The following is a 17894-nucleotide window of genomic DNA, read 5'->3' on the forward strand; positions in this document are numbered from 1 at the left end:
GCAATCTTGCTGAGCGTGCACTCAACGTCACTGTCCATGTTGCCAACAAAGATTTTAAACAGCACTGGTCCCTATGCTAAGTCCTGAGGAACATCAATTGTCACTTGGTCATTGAGCCATTGACCACAATTCTTTGAGTGCGACCAACCAACCAATTTCTTATTCACCAACTGGTCCATCCATCCATGTCTCTCCAATTTACAGACAAGGATATTTTGTGGGACAAAGTCAAATGCATTACACAAGTCCAGGAAGACGACATCAGCTTCTCTTCCCTTACCTACCAACTCTATAACCCTGTTGTAGAAGGCCACCAAATTTGTTAGGCATGATTTGCCCTTGATGAAGCTATATTGGCTGTCACTAATCACCTTCTCATTTTCCTTATGCCTTAGCATAGTTTGTGAGAGGATCTGCTCCATGATCTTGCTGGGCACAGAGGTGGTACCTTTCTGCATGTGTATTTATTATGAACCCCTTTTTACAGAGTGATATACTTGGGAGGTCTGTGCTCATAGGCAGGTAGGAAGGAGAAGGCTTAGATAAAAGTTCAACATTCAGTTTTACCATTATCTTTCAAAACATAGTTTCATATTTCATACACTAAAACACCTGTCCATACCAGAAATAAAATGCAGCTCTTGCAAGTTTCTCCTTCCATCAGGCACATTCATAAATTCTCAGTTTCTTATTCAGCTTGTATCGAGATCTCTCGGGTAGCCATTTGCCACCCGCAATAAAGCAGATGCAATGTAATTTCAACATTTCTTTAAAATTTCCCAATTTACATATTGCACGCTCCAGTCTTACCATCCTTTTGACAGCGTAGTGCTCTGCCTGCATTGCCAAAACAAATCAGCTAATTATGCAGCTAGACAGAGTATCATTACAGACCTGATATTCACTTGTATAAAACAAAAAGGAAAACCCAAAAACCAAAACAAACAAGAAAGAGAATATATGATGTTCAAAGACATTCTGTGATTATATTCATTCTACCTCTGTTCCTCTCATCATCTTTCCATATTTACCCTCTAACACCGCAGAAAGCTCCACACAAGGTGGCCTGAGAGAAACCCCAGGTACTGCTGCTGCAAGCAGCTCGGCAAAGGGTGGAGGTCTGGAATACAAACTGGATTGTTGAAAAACAATGTGTTACATTTACAACCTAGGTGTTTGAAGTATTTATTGAATTATGGCAGATCTTTGGCTTGATACACATTTGTTAATTATTTTGTTTTGATTTAGTCATATGAAATGGTTATTAAGCTACTGGAAGATACCTGTTCATGTAGATTAATTTAAAATTCTGTCTTCACTGAGACAGAACCCTCCAAAGTAGTTTTTATAAAAAACATGTATATTACATAAAGGTTTTTTTCTTCCACAATTTACCTTTATTCTTGCTTTTTTAAAAAACAGGAAGTCACTTTAAGGTTCAGAAAAACATGTCAGTTTTCAGCCTAAAAAATGAAAGATTGATACAGATATTAAGATCCGAAAATGTGTTCTAACTTAACCACAGGCTTTATTATACACTTCACCTATAAATATTTATTTTAAAAACATAAAAGGGAATTATTTCATAATATACTTCTCCACTTCATATTTTGGAAGTGTTTTGTTTTTCACAGTTGACTTTGAAGTTTGTTGGTATAAAAATGCTCTTTCTCCAATCTTTGGGCATTCAAATGAAGTCATACATATTCCTTAACAACAGCAGTCTCGGTCCTGCTCTTGAGATCAACCACACCGTACAGGTTAAGGGTGACAGGGGAAAGTGTTTGCCTGCAAGTAAAGTTGCCTATTATCATAGCCACTGATAAGCAGTCCTAAAATAAGTTCTGAAATAAACTTTGGTCAGGGACCTCTGACCTGAACTATAAACAACAGCAAAAGTACCCAGGAAGCTATTTACTTCCATATAGACAGAGGACTCTTGCTTTGATACAGCAAAACACAATGAGCTTCCCTTTACCATGGTGAATAAAACACCAGATGTCCATCTTTATCTTCCATCCATATTCACTCAAAATGAAGTTGTCTAAATATAAGAAGTAGATCTCTGGCTTTCAGCAAATGAAAACGTTTTATTCTAGACATCTCAGAATAGGTTTTAGCCACAACCCAGTGTTCCTCAGAGAGATTTAGCCAAATATTTATGTTTCATTTTTGGAGGACAGTGAGTTATGGAACTATTCCAACATGTTTAAGCTAAAGATGTGTAATAATTAGAACAGCTAAAAAGAAATTAATAATACATTGGTGGAGAAGAGCAAAAAGTTGAAGGTGAAAAATTATTAATAAAACTTTTCATCCTAATCCTAGAAAGGATATTGGTCTGTAAAATGCAAATCAAAACATACGGCAGTAATGGAACAAAACGCATATTCAGATTATACTGATATATTAGTTCTGCAAATGCACAGTACTCACAGGTGAGATGTTTTAAAAATCAGTTTTACCATTTATATCTCCTTACGGCTAGAACCCTGAAAGATATTTGGGTACAAAGTCCAGATGTTTACAAATATCCAGGCCCCTAGCTTATTCTGAAATCCAAAGACAGACTGGCTGCTGACTTCCATCTTGGATCTTCATCCAACATCCTACAGATCTGCACACTCTGTGCAGGGCACTGGGTAAACATGAGGTTTTCAAAGCCATTACAGAAATTGAAAAGTTTGTACTGGAAACATGAAACCATGTTAAATATCAGATTCCATTTGTTCATTTTGCCAGTGGCATAACATCAGTATGTACACTCAATGCTGAGATGAGGTGCTATTCAGTGGAGTTCATGGAGTTACAAGTCAGTAGCCCCAGCAGGAGTATCTGCTACCATCTTATGCAGATTCATGGTACCTGCATTCCTGGGCTATAAATCTAGCTCTGCTTCCCTAAAACAGGTCTGAACATTTGTCACCCTGTGAGAAATAATAATGGGAGTGGGTACTCACTGCAGCTCTACCATCCCTTCCTCATAGAGTAAATTGGACCTAGTCTGTGCAGAATGCAGAAGTTGCCTGCAGCATAGAAATCATAGAAACAACCACGGTGACATCGAGCAATGTTCATACAGTCCTGGGGAATGAGGGGGGAAGGGTGATGGAAATTGCTGAACACTGTCTGGTTGCTCAATACTGAAGGAGTATTCCTCAGACCTGTCTGAATGAGAATCATCTCTCAGTAAAATCAGCCTGCATGTGAACAGAGAGCACAGCATACAGACAGACTACAGGAAAACCTAACTTTAGGAAACAAGAAGGGAGGACAGTTTAAAGGGAAGCAAGGAAGTAATACATAGCAAACTAAAAACAGAGACATTTACTTGGAGTCAGTCATCATTTCTGTTTTATTTATCACACATCTAGCTAAGTAATATGCATATGAAATAATACAATTAATAGGTTGTGGATTTAATTCTTTTCAACATCAAAACCCTTTTATATTTCTTCTTCTGTTTCACAGAGAAATCAACCATCACAATAAATTCAACATGAATACACAAGAAGAACATGCACAAATTTTACTCAACTTTTCAACACCCAGCAGTATTTCACTGCATTTAATATTCTGTTCCAGATTTTTAAAAAACACCTCTAAGATAGTACAGACATGTATTTCAGATATTTACTGATAGAATGCATGCAATTAAAAGTCAATTTTTGTCATGTGGACTCCTAAATTAGGTTACTTATCTCTCACTTGTCCCACACATGCAATGTCTATTGCTTCATAAGCCATCAGCTTTCAGACATTTTCAATTCTGACCCTTTTAAAATCCTCCGTTAGATTGCCTACCATCTGGCAGTGCTTACTCTTGCTACCACACTCCCTTTGCATTACAGAAGTGTGTTTCCTATAATTATATTTTTAATGTGATAGATACATGTAACTCTAGAATTCCTAAGCTGGCAAAAAACAGGCTGAGGGGACAATTTTAGTAAAGTATCTTGTTCCTAGGTCTATGGTAACAGCATGTTCAAATACATCAGGTTGCAATGCTCAACAGAAAGCTGCCAACCTGTCCAAGCCATAGGAAATAAAAAATGTACATACATTTTTAATTATTACAAGGCATTTAGTTATAAACTCCAAGACACTATGAAGAATACATAGGCTAACTTCTCACTGCTAGTTTGAACAGATAGCTCAGTGTCTCCTATCTGGCAGACTTAGTAAGCATGGAAAACTACATAGCAGAGCTAACACATTTTAGAAAAAAATAATAAGCAATGCATAATTTTCATTTAGATAAAGGAATTCATCATATCTTAAAAAAAATATATCTGTTAGGGACTGCATCAACATGCTCTTGCTAACTTTAAAATTAGAAACTCAAGTTGCCTACAGCAGGCTTTTACTATCTGAAAATCAGACCATAAGCAATGATACAAAGGAAAGACAGAAAAAGCAGGATTCAGTATTTAGGGAGTCACCTAGATAATTGTTTCCATGAACACTGGACACACAGCTCTGAAACACAGAACATCTCTGAAGTATACTTGATAATGTGGGTAAGGAGAAAGGTACCCAATTATTAACTGAAGCTTGAGGTACGTTCTTATTTATTTATCATTTATGTTTTGTTTCCAAGTTGGTGTCTAACACACTAATGCCTAGTTGGAAAAGGAAATCTTTTTGTTACTACAGGGCTTGTCTGGCACTAATGAACCAGAGTGACACACATGCCTGGCTGTTATTTTCACTGAGAAATCAACTGCAAACAAGCCTATATGCAGCCATCTCAAGGAAACTCTATCCCAGAGTGTGTTTGGAGAAGCCAGAAGCTTGAAAAGTTTGTACTGCAAAGCAGTAATATTTTTAGTAGGTAGTATTACTTCCTACTGGTTTCATAATAATTTCTCTACCAGACAGAAATCATAAATCCTCCTGAATTGAACCAACACACAGAAGACTCAAGAGCCTGATGGAAAATCTCTTAATAGCCATGTGAAAGCTTTACTGCTTCCCCATGGTCTTGCAGCCCTACATTTATTCCATCTCCTGGGTAGAGTTGGATAGATCTTACTCTACGTACCTTATAAAAGTTCTGTATATTGTCCGTACCTTTGACCTGCACCAAGTAAGAATAACCATTTATCATTAGGATCCTATGATGGATTCAAGGATTAGCTTGACTTTACCGCAATCCCCACACTTTCTTTACACCGTATCATATCAGAACTTCACCGCCTATTGCTGCAGTGATGTCACAAAGAGAGGTGCTTCTTGAAGGATCTGCTAAGTTACTGTGAGATAAAACAGACCCAGCCAAGGAAATATCAATACTTCCATACTTTACTCCGCTGGCAGGAAAGAAAAAAATTGAAGCAACCAGAGTACATATAGAAGTGAAAGATCTCTTATTGTAAGGGCACATTTTCTTTCTGTGGGGCTCCTTATATACTGGATATTCAGCAAAAGTGTAAGCTTCAGTGGGTTTCAGACCAGGAACTGGATGAAAAAGAGTAATAGTACCTAAAAAAAAACCAAGCAAACCCTGCACTCAAAACCGTTCTTGTGTATGTTGGCTATTTTAAAATACATCATTTTAGAAAAAGAAAAAACAAAACAAAACAACAGGGAGAAAACAAACAAACAAAACCATTAAAAAAAATTAAATCAAAGCAAACAAAAAAAACCCACCACAACAACAAAGAAAACCCCACCCCAAAAAACCCAAAACAGACAAAAAAACCCTCAAAAAACCACACACACACACAAAGCAGCACTAACCTAGTTTTGACTGTGGATAAAGCAATTTGTGCTTTTAAGATGAAAACAAAATATCTTGGTGACAAATTTTTAAACATCTTATTTTTAGAGATAGAAGATTCATTAATGACATCAGTATGCTTAATTCCAACAGTGTATCAAATTCTTTGTTAAATAATGTGCTTCATTAGGTAACACATCCACATAAACAATATAGCAGTTAATAAAATAAGACCAACATCTTGTTCTCAGCTACATGATGCAACTGCAGTTGTCAGGACTTCACTGAGATAAATACAAAAGACATTGGGGGTTGTTTGGGGTTTTTATATATATATATATATAGTGGAAATAGGCTGCATTTGTTTTGTAATGAATATTTTCCAAAACCAGGTTTACTCCAGGCTTACTCCAGTTGCACTGCAAAACCAGGCAGTAAGATTATTGCAAAATATCATGCAGCTTTCCTGAATCTGACTATCATCAGATTAGAAGATATTAGCAGAGATTTTATAGAAGCTAAATGACAGTGTCCTTGAGTTAGTACTGACATTGACGCCAGCTGATACAGTTTTTGGTCATTAGCATACCTTACTATGTGTCTAGCACGAGCCCTCCAATAATTAGAGCTGAATACACTATGATTTTTAAAATTAAATCATGCCTCTGGGAAAGAATCAGGGAATAAAGAGCTAAAGGACTTTCAAGCAATTAACGAGAACTGTACTGTCAGGTTAAAAATTAAACATTGCAAAGTAGGTTAAAAGTTTCCTCTCTTTCAAAAATTGCATGTTGACATAAAAGACAGCTCTCAGGCATGTTGTTAAGTCAAAGCAGAGGTGAGAATGGATACTCTTTTTACAACCAAGTGAAATAATTTTCTGTAAGAATTTTCATATTCTACCCTCGTCTGTAAAATTACTATCAAACCAAACCTCTGAAAATGCTGAGAAATTTTAATTAAATATTACAATGCCACCAATCTTAGATAGGTAGGCAGAAACGCAGAGGTAAAGACTCATACTTTTTATATGACCTCCAATTTCATACACCAGAAACTCAAATTATATAACCGTAAAAAAGCCTAAGTAACTTATTAAACATAACAGAATTTTTGTTTAGTTTTGTGGCCACCAAAACCAATGAACCAAAGCCTAAATCCAAACCTTAATTTACTATTTCATTCCTTTACATGTTCCAATTGACAGTTCCCCCCACATATTCAAATCCAAGAACACTAATATGAAGAAAAAAAATTTACTGACTTGATTATAGGCATTGCTTATTTTGATGGGTATGTCCAAGTGCATTCAAAAAGTGCAGTCGTGCTAAAATAATTAATGGAAATAACAGAATCAGTCCTTTTTCCCCAAGGCACCAAGCATGAAGCTGATCTCTGAGATCTAAATTTTGATTAATTTAAATAAAGATAACATTAAACAATATTTTTTTTCTCACTGCAGTCAAAACAAAAAAAAATCAGAAAACTGAAGAGGAAGTCTTATGATATTGAGCATCCTAGGTCAAAGTTTAAGGCTTGCAATATAACTTCCCAAAAACGTCATCCTTTAGATTAGTCACAGTAACTCTGTAACATTTTTGTTTGATTTTTTTCTTTTAAAAATGCATCTCTAAATCATGATGAACATATTTGCCTTCATTTAGACTGTGAAGAAGGCAAATATTCTACCATTAACCATCTAGCAGAAAACAAAAGTACTTATTACTTCTTCACAGGTGCTGCCGCCAGTCTCGCCACCAAGGTTAATTTAAAAGTACCTCATAGAACTGAGGAATTACTTGAGTTACATTTACTGAGCTCTTTATCTCCTGTAAACTTTACTATATGTTCAATATATGACACATCAAAAGTGTAAAAGAAAACGCAATTAATGGACAGTTATTCCCGGACTAGAATGGACATAATGAAAACTGGGCAGCATTCAACGTATTCTACATTATCAAGAGACAGAATGATGTCTTATCAATCAAATGAATTGCTTTACTTGAACAAACAAACGTATCACACTTCCCACATGTCCTAGAGGTCCAGGAAGCGAGTAAACTGCTGCACCAACCTCAGGGGGACTCAGCTGGCTTGCTTCTGTAGTTCTTGTAGAATATCTTAAAGGTGACAAGAGCACACAGCCTTCATGAGCCCAAAACAACAACATACACTTCTACATATCCATTTTCACTCATACATGCTTACAACTGCTACAAAACAAACAAAAAAAAATATACCAGTAGCTAGCTTTAGCCAACTAGATTTCATAACAAATGAATCAGTGACAGCCAATGATGAGACATTATTTAATATTAAAAATAATAGGGACTGAAGATTAAAAACAACATAATGCACTTCTGGCCCATATTCCACATCAAAACACTTCCAATAGAATATGCTGTTGCTTATTTTTGGTCCTGCTTCCTTAACATCTAATTTAGATATTTCAACCCATTACCTCAACGTAATTTCTTTCTTTACTCTTTCTAACACCCGTTTATGCATTTGAGGACCGTTATCATATTTCTCTTCAGCCTGCCAGTACGGGAGCTGCACTTTATCTGGGGAACTGTTATAAAGCGTAATATATAACTTACTATCAGAAGATTTTTCACACATTATAAATTCATTATTTAGATTAAGGCTAGAATTTTCTCATATTACCCTTTGGGGCATTTACCCAAGTGAAGTGCAAAAATTGTTGGAATGCAGAAATAGGAAGCCAAGCACTACTAATAATCTTTTTAATGCTAAACAATTCCTTCTGTTTTGTCACATACAAACAGTGAATGTTCAAGTAATAGGAATAGTATAACTGTATGAAGTTTCTCATTAATAGAAATAAAAATTGTAGTTGCCACAATGGTATTTGAATATTACACATGAAAGAGAGCTCAAGATAAACCTGTGGTTCAGTCATAAAACATAAAAAACTATATATTAAAAAAAGAAATTGGTTTCTGCAATGTATACAGTATAATTACAAATGTATGATGTATCATAAATTTATCAGTTTATGATTTATCACAAATTTATCAGTTTATTAGTGAATAATTAAAAAATCTCAATACTTTTAAGAGAACATCATGACAAATCTTGAGCAACACAACTGAGTTTACTACCTTGGGAATCCGCAATTACAGACATTTCATACTCCTACACTGCCAGTGACATAATGTATCCATTAAAACCTACACTAATTTGGATCTGATCTATTTAATATAAAGCAACATTATTTATATACTTAACTCTGCATACATATATCTAGAACAATTACATTTAAATATGATACAACACTTTCTGTCTTCATCACATACAGCATTAACTTCTATCTCTCCTGCTCTATATAAACCTAAGTACGTAACAGCTCATAAAAAGAAAAATCTCATTAGCTTCAACTGAGACATCACAGACACGTGACAAAAGAGAGGGACAAAGTGCTTACCCTAAGCCTCTTAAAATATAAATGATAGTTATAACATGTAAAGTGAATACTGGTCCCATAGAAGAATAGGTTTTAAATGAATACATGCACAAATTTTAGAAATATGTATGTGAGCTGCGTGTGTAACATGCATAGTCTGCCACATTAGGGCGATTGCTGTCAAAGGCAGGTCCAAAAGAAAGATAATTGATTTATAAGGCAATTGTAAGTTCAAAATTGAGAGAAGCATAACAAAAAAACATGAGGCACAATAATACGCAGCAATCATAACTTACAGTTTGGTACATATTTAATCGAAAAATTAAGTTGTATGTGTGCCTGAGAACAAGGACGGATTGCATATAACTGGACAAAGTAACAGAATAGTTTTCAGTAAAACAGACACAGAAATATTCTTCTGTAACTACCTAAATGTACACATGCACATATTATTGTCTTTCACCCTGATTAAAATCCATTGGCATCTGACAGTAAATTCACTTACAAGGTAGCATTCATAGAGCTTCCTATGATTTATAAAGATTTATATGATTACGTGCTAATCCTCAGGTATGTATACAAAATTATTTTTAAACTGGAATGCCACATATTAAAAAATCACGCATCCCTTTGGTATTCACTATGCTCTGAAATTTTCTGTTTGAGTTTTAGAATTAACTCAGCTTTTACTTCTCTTATGATTAAAATAAAGGTCTGCGCTCCTTGAATAGATGAGAAGTTACCCATAGAGAGTGTCGTCACATAAAATGTCACCATTTTTTTTCTATTATTGCAAATCAGTTCATGCTTTGTATTCATCTACATAGGAAAGAGACCTTCAGCACCACTTGTGCTGTACCGCCTTACCCACTACTCTGCCGGACACCACCACATCACAGTCTTACTTCACTTGATCTTGAACTCACTCAAAATTTTTGTTCCCACTTCCAGTTAAAGACTGCTCCTAAACACCAGACTGTGATCTGTAACCATGAGAGTGCCAAGGCTACATACTACTCCCATTCAGTCTTTCTCATACATTGCTATTTCTGGTCAAAAGATGGCTCTCCTGTGTGACTCTTGTTTTCTTTTTAGATTGCTGACTACAGATGTCCTAGACAATGCTGTAATGAGCCCAAGATTTCCATGACAGTGTGAGCTTCTATGTTTACCCGTAGACAGGGAGGGCGGGGGATGCTACAAGACTGGACCAACAGCCTGCACACGTGCAACCAAGCCCTCTGAACATCAAAGAAACTCCCGACATGCTGACTAATTAATCTTCTAAAAAATCAGCCACATACACTTCCACCAATAGCAGAAGGCTGTAACACGTAAACTCATCCAAAGCCCATACCCACCCCAAGGCTGCTATGAAAAGGGTGAAATGTGTATGGCAGCTGCAGAACCATGTGCAGTTGCTCCCCTCTCCCGTTGGCTTCATGCTGCTCTCATCTGGCAGCTGCAAGGCCACGGGGCTGGACCAGTGATGCTCTCCCATAGGCTCGTTCTTCTGCACACGAGCAGGGATGGCCAGAGGCACTCAGCGTGTCACAGAAAGCATGAAGGACTTCAATAAGCTAACCAAAACAAGGACAATAAATTCACTTTTGTGAGTCATGCAATTACAGGTAATTGTTGTCCAAGTTTAGAGTCACAGTAATCACAGCTGCGAAGAGATAGAGGTCTTGTACTGGGTCTGATGTGCATTAGGTGCTCGGTTTACATAACAGCTTCCAAATTAGACATTAACCTCAGAAGACTGGGAAAAGACAACCAGGAACAAAGCGGTCCCCTTGTGGAAAAATTATGTAATACTTATTGAATTTAAATCTCCAAGGGTGTATCTGCCTGATGAAGAGCAAATTCTTCCCTGAAACACAGGCAGGATGGAGAGCCACACAACTAGAGACCAAACCCCACAAGGATGCGAGTAACCAATTCATTCAGCACTGAATTTACAGACACAGCTTCCACACTGGTCATAACAACAAAGGAGGAGCAGGAGGGTACAGGGACACTGCCCACTCCCAAAGACAACACAGCAAGATATTATTCAGTCTAGGTAAACATATGAAGTGTTATAAAAATAATGAGAATTATGTCAAAAAACATAAACACATGCATTAAAGTATCCCAGATAATACATGCGAGCATCCAGAACTAGAAAAACAAAAATAAATGCAACTCCACAGGAGCCTGTAGCAGAATTTTCCCATGTCTAAAGTAGTTAACCCGATACTCTCTTAAGTGTGCCTATATTTAACTATAATGTCTGTTTTCACGTGCCACAAACACCCTAATGACAGTTAAATTTACAAACTTATTCTAAGTCTTCCCACTTGCATACCATAAACCAACCCCTTTTTTACCTTTTTCTTGTTATTTTGGTAGAAAATTCACTTCTTTCCCTTGGTAGTATCAGCTAACATTATGTCTCTCTGCAAGCTTTAAGGCTTGTCTACGAAAAATCCCATGCAAAATAAATCAGAACTCCATCTTTACATACACTTTTCTTCTGGTACAGAGACACTGTTAGAAGGCACTTACTATCATTGTCACAATTCCCAAACAGGAAGATGAATATAGTATGTAGTACAACTTCTTCACTCATTTCTATAAACACTACCACCCAAAAAAAATAGTAGTATCATTACACAGCTGCAATCATTTCAGGAGACTCAACACAAACACCCCACATTTCTCACTGAAAACAGTCCCACTGGTTAAAAAATTTTGTCTGGATCAGGCCACATCATTCAGAAACCAACTAACGACTATGAACTTTATTTTAAAAACCAAAACCACCTCCATTCTAATAAAACAATGACATAAAAAATCCCTCAAAAAATACAGTTAATTTAAGAATATGCAGACAACAGGGCTGAAAAGGATGCAGTGTTGTTTACTCCTACTGAAAAAATAGCTAAACATATGCTCTAAATTTTCCAACAGGAAGAATTAGGACAGAATTAGAAGATATTTCTGTATTGAAACAGAACCAACATACCTATCACCTATTTTACATATAAGCTTAAAAAGTTACATGCTACATAATATGATGCGTAACCTTTTGTTGTCCAAAACTTGGTTGGGTTGTGCACCTTGCTCAGAAACCAAGGTTACAACAAAATAATGGCATTTACTCGCAAGAATAATCTCATTTATTCTACTGGAACCTTTACATAAATAAAGTTACTCATGCGCACACAGGGGTAAGAGGCTATCAGACCCCCTAATCCCCTACGCATGATACCACAGCACCAGATGTGACCTGCTACGTGCCTTTCCGGCCAGCAGAAAGGCAGTGGGAGGACTCTTGGCTCTCTCCCCCCTTAATGCACCTGCTAGTGCAGCTGAGCTGGAACACGAGGGGAAAAAGGTACTCCAGGAACAGAACGAGTGCAGCATATTGCCTCCAGGGAGCCAGGAAAAAAGCAGGGATTCAAAGCATGATTTAAAGTCACAGCTGAGTGCCACCCTGCTCCTTCCTTCACTGCTCCTGGGCTCGCCCGCACAGCTCACCCCCCAGCACCCCACTCTGAACAGTCCCACAAAAACTTCGACTTCGGAAGTATTGCCTCCTGTCCCCACTGGAAGCACGCTCTATTTAACCTGCTTTTTCTTAGAAGACGCATCTAACTATTGAACGTTCTGAACATTTCCTTTTTAAATATGGTCTCCCGTGCAATTCACTTATTGTATATATGCAACCTGTTCAGTTCAAGCCACTGATTAAATGTGCTTAACGACACTGATAGTTCTTCAGCAAATATCATAGAGAGTGCTCAATTTACAAAGGCATACAGCCAGCTGGCATACAGAATACCGTGAAATAATCTTCCACTTCAAATGTAATTTTAAAGGGTAACACCACTTCCCAGGAATTTCTTTGCACTGCTTTTCACATGAAATTTGGCATACATACTACTTACTGCGAAAGCAGTGCCAGTTTAGCACCACATTCACCTGCCTTCCTATGCAAAATATAGCTACCCACACCACGTTAGCTTGGATAAAGTTATTTTCCTGCAACTCTGACTGAGAAACGCTTCCTTCACGCAACCCCTTGAACAAGCCTTCACGCCGGGCACTCAGGAAGAGGTCCGGCGTGCATCCCAGCATGGACCCTGAGATTTTATGGCTTCTTGCTGTCCGTGTCGGCGCCCCGACCACCCTCCCACCGCAGGGCAGGGCCGTGCCCGGCTCCGGCGGCGCCTCTCGGACGGCGCGGGACGGCCCCGCAGGCCCCGCGTCAGCCGGGTGCTGTCCGCAGCCCTCGGGCAGCGCCGGCCGACGCGGGGCCTGCGGCTCCGTCCCGGCCGCAGGACGCTGGAGAGCTCCGAGCCGCTGTGAGCGGCAGGGCAGGGCAAGCCACCCTAACGCCGGCTTCTCAGCCCCTTCCCCCGCCGCCCCGGGCTCGGGTCGCGGAAAGGAGAGGCAAAGTTTTAAGCCGCCGAGAGGGCAGCGAAGAAAGGGGCGAGGCCGGGCGCGCCGGCAGGGGAAGCCCCTCACCTCCCCGGCGCCGGGCAGGGCGCACGCCGAAGTTTGCGAGGAGACAGGTGCGAGGCGGCGGGACCGCTGACCTGCTTCCCGCGGCGAGGCCAGCCCCTCACCGCCCACCCCGGGCGGCAGCCGAAGCCCCGCGCTCACCTGAAGTCGCTGTAGGGGTGGATGATCCAGAACCCCGCAGTTTTAACCCTTTCCTGTTCCTTCTCCACCGCCTTCTGGCTGCCGAACATGCGGAGAGAGAATTTGTTGACCCCCGGCTGCAGCATGGAGGTGAACTGCCGCTGCATGAAGCCGTACTGTCGCCGGGGCCCCTCGGCATCCTCGAAGCCCACCACGGGCTCCTCGCCCCCGCTGCCGTCCACCTTGAAGCACACCGAGTTGCCATGCTCCTTCACGCCGCCGCTGGGGCTGCTCTGGGCTTTCTCCGCCGGGGCCACCGGCTTGGTTGGGAAGGCATTAGCGCTGCCATCGTCCCGGCTGCCGGCAGAAGAGCTGCGCTTCCCAGCCTCCATCCTGCGGGGCGGGCGCGCTCCAGCCGCGGGAGAGCTCGGGGATGCCTGGCCGCTGCCGGTGCCCTTCAGCGGCGCGGCTGGGCTCGGCCGCCCTGGGCTGGGCTGGGCAGGGCTCAGCTCCGCGCCACCCCGCCGCCCGGCATGGCCAGCGCCACCGACTCTGAGCCGCGCTCGGCGCAGGGCTGGCACCGCTTCCCCGCGCCCGCCCCCTGCCGGCGGCCCCGCCGCCCGCCTGACATTGAGCGCCCGCGAGTCCTTGAGGGGCTGAGGCGCCCGGGCCGAGGGGAGGGGCGGAGACGGCGGGAAGCGGGGGGGAGGCGGGAAGCGGGGGGGAGGCGGGGCGGGCTCTGCCCTTGCGGGGCGGCGGCGCGTCCGGGCGCGGTAGCGGCGGGACGCGTGGGCGGCGGTGCCGTAGCCCGCGGGGTTGGGTGGAGCGGGGCCGGGGCCGGCCCGGCTCCGCTGCCTGCCGTCACATGGTGGCTGCGGGTGTCGCGATGGGCGGCGGGCGGGCGGAGGGGAGGGGAGGTGCTCTCAGGCGGCCCGGTCCGTTTTCCGGACAGAAATAGAGGAGCGCGGGTGGGTTTGTGCTTCACTTCGGGCGAAGCGAGGGGCGAGACGCGGGGTAACAGCGTTGCTTCACACCCAGAGCAGGAAAGGGTGGTGGGAAAGAAGCTGTAAGGAGGTCCTACAGGCCGGCCTGTCTCTTGCCAGGCCTTTCTGGAAGAGGGCAAGGGGCAGGGGTGTCGTGGAGGCGAGTGACAACACTGGAAGGTAGCTGAGGCATTTGGGGCTCATACTGCTGAAACGAGTCGGAACCTGCCCTGGGCTGGTGCGGTGCGTGCGCGACGGCGAGGAAGGAGGAGGGGATGTGCGTGAGGAAGGAAGGCTGGGGTTTGAGTGACATTCGTTTTCACACAAAGAGCAGTTCGCTTCGCTTAGACGGCATGTCCCTCCTTCCGTGGGTGCTTCCCTTTTCCTCAGCCTTGCTCTGACTGAGAATGTACAGCATGGACTGCTGCATGTGCGGCAGGGTGCAGCTCCCATCAGGAGGGCCAAGGTACCATGGCCCTCTGCTGGTCTTGCCATGCAGTATAAAATGGTATGTGTACCCAAAAGAGGATACAAGCTTTTCACCTATACCATGAGGTGATTTTGGTTTTGTTTGTATGCTAACAGGAATCTGGAGCCCATATTCAGCTCACTCCATCTCACCCTGAAGTACATCGAGTATAGTTAAGCTTCGAGGAGATGGTGGAAAAAAAAGCTGCTGGACAGGAAGGAAGCAGGAGCTCCTGCGCGTAGCTCCTGGTACTGGGAAGCAGGATATATATTGCCTTGGGTATTTCTACAGACGTTATCCTATTGGTTGTGTATACTATTGTGTATTGCTGCAGCTGGAGGTAGGATCTGAGAGAGCAGTTCTGCCAATGGTAAGCAGCTGTTGACAAACTGTGAGTGAGGAGGAGGCCCTTTGTCTTTGCTCTGAAAACTAGAAGATGCTGATATTCACCCCTAAAGAGCCTGAGTGTATTTGTGTTACAGAATGATGGAGAGTCAGTATCTGCAGATACTACCACAGGATCTATAGCATTATGCATACCTGCAGAAGCATAAAGACATTTATTACAGCACATATGCCTAGGTCCTCAGACTCCATTTGGTTTGACATAGGTTTGTTTCTCAGACATTCTCAACACACTTCATTTTGCATGTTGAAAATCTGGTTAGAAAGAATCAGTAAAGTCTCCCAAGCTTTGCTCTGGTATTTTCAATTGTACATGCCCCTTCATTGTTAACCACTTTGTCCTTTACAAAACAGATGCTTTAAACAAACTTGACAGGGAAACAAATGTGCCAATCTGCACGCCACAGTTTGCACAGTGCATGTCATGTGCGTTGTGGAGCTGTGTTCAAAACTGGATCTGAGAGCTTTTTTCAGCAATTCCAGCTCTAACAGAATGTTTATGCCAACTGCAGTCAAACACACAAGGTTTGGATGCTGTTAGTATGTTTTTAAGTGTGAAAAATGTTAGCATTATCATAATGTTAGTGTGGAAGAAGATAGCAAGTGTAGATGCACCAGGTTAGATTGCTGGAGGCTGAGCAGTGACCAGCATAGGAAGGAATATGCTCACAGTGTGATTGGTTGAGGACTGACATACATAAACCTTCCCCATCTGGAGTGATACTTTTCTGTATCTGCTTTTATCCTGAACAGTGAAGAGTGTGCCTGCAGCTGCTTGTGGCTTATGCAAAACTGCTGGTAGACAAAACCCTCGTACTGGTTTATCCCCAGATGATGGCCATCTCCTTCCCTCATCCATTGTCTTGTCACCAAATTATAATTCAAAAGGAATAAATTATTATTGGTTTGCAGCTTTGTGAAAGAGTTACATCATATTTGACAGAAGCCACAAAGGCAAGGGATAAAACAGCTAAGTCATGCTGTGCTGTTCCATGTACTCACACGGTTTGCCACATCAGCATCAGTGAAACTGACACTTTCCACACTTCCGTTGTGTATACGCTGCAACCTTAACTTCCCTCTCTGAGAACAAGCAATTTTCATACCTCTTCACTCTATTTCAGAGGCCTTTCATGTGTAGCTGTTGACCTGAATGATCTCTCCCAGCATAAACTAAACAACAGCTAGTCATGAACAGGGCAAAATGGGCTTGTAATGGAGTAAATCAGAACAGTGAAATTGAGACATTTAGAGCTGCAGCAAGCAGATTCTGACAAACATTCCTTTAACTGGAGAAGCAGTGGCATTGTATTAATGGTGACAGTCCTTCATTTCTGGATGATGAAAGTTGGGCACAAAAAGAACTTCCAGTTTCTTGTTTTATGAAACTTTGTATTTAATGTCTCACTTTGTCAATGTTTATCTACCCTTACTTAGCATGGACTACAGACCTACCAGAATGACAACCCAATGCCTAGCTTCCCCCTCATTCTACAGGACAAGAATCTGGAAATACTCTGTTTTCTTTGGTCGCATTATATAGATCTGAGAGCGGTTTGTTACATTAAAATGTCATATGATTTAAGAGAAGTTGTTAATGAGAAAGAATCACATGCAATATGTGTAGCACATTGTATGCTTCTGAAACACAGCATTTGTATAAACTTCACAGGTACATATATCTTTGTAAAATGGATACATCAATATTTTATGCTCCCTGTGACCAAATACTGAATTTTTATAATATTTTGTTCTGCATAGAAGAAATGTATACTTTTTTGTGCATGTTGGAGTACCACTTTTCTGAAGTATTAGCATGGCCTAAGTGGCTTTGACATTTCAGCATCTTGCAATTTCTAATAGTAATCCTGAGTTTTTAAGGATGAGAAAGGCTTTTCATACTCCGTAGTTTTCATGTGGAAGGATGGATTCTTCTCTAGGTCAAAATAGCTTAGTTTTCAACCAGAAGGTTGAATTTTCCTGAGGCCCAGGCCAGTATGTTAGTTTAGAGGAGAGCATTTTGGTTTCACAGAAAGAGGAGTAATGGGACATGGTGTGTGTGAATAGTTCTGAAGACTGCACAAGGGCTACAGATGGTAGAATGGCCACAGATTCACTTTAGCTGAAGGTATAACTTGTTTTCTGTCAAGTTTTACTTTGAGTTTGTGACTATGTCAGGAGAGACACTGAAAAAAATGAAACTGATAAATTACATTTCCAAGAAATCAGTGTTAGCAGAAAACAGAAAATAAA

At 41.2% G+C, this 17894-nt stretch overlaps 1 protein-coding gene across 1 annotated transcript in view; it reads right to left on the bottom strand.

Moving 5' to 3' along the window:
- The window catches only part of HCN1 (hyperpolarization activated cyclic nucleotide gated potassium channel 1), a 197877-nt gene extending 183701 nt beyond the window's left edge, over positions 1 to 14176 (bottom strand). Inside the window, exon 1 of the mRNA XM_051643424.1 lies at positions 13806 to 14176. Within this exon, the coding sequence (XP_051499384.1) occupies positions 13806 to 14176 (371 nt within the window). The remainder of the gene's footprint in view (positions 1 to 13805) is intronic.
- Positions 14177 to 17894: the final 3718 nt, after the last annotated feature.

The sequence above is a fragment of the Apus apus genome, chromosome Z (genome assembly GCF_020740795.1).
Source record: "Apus apus isolate bApuApu2 chromosome Z, bApuApu2.pri.cur, whole genome shotgun sequence".
Classification (NCBI taxonomy): domain Eukaryota; kingdom Metazoa; phylum Chordata; class Aves; order Apodiformes; family Apodidae; genus Apus; species Apus apus.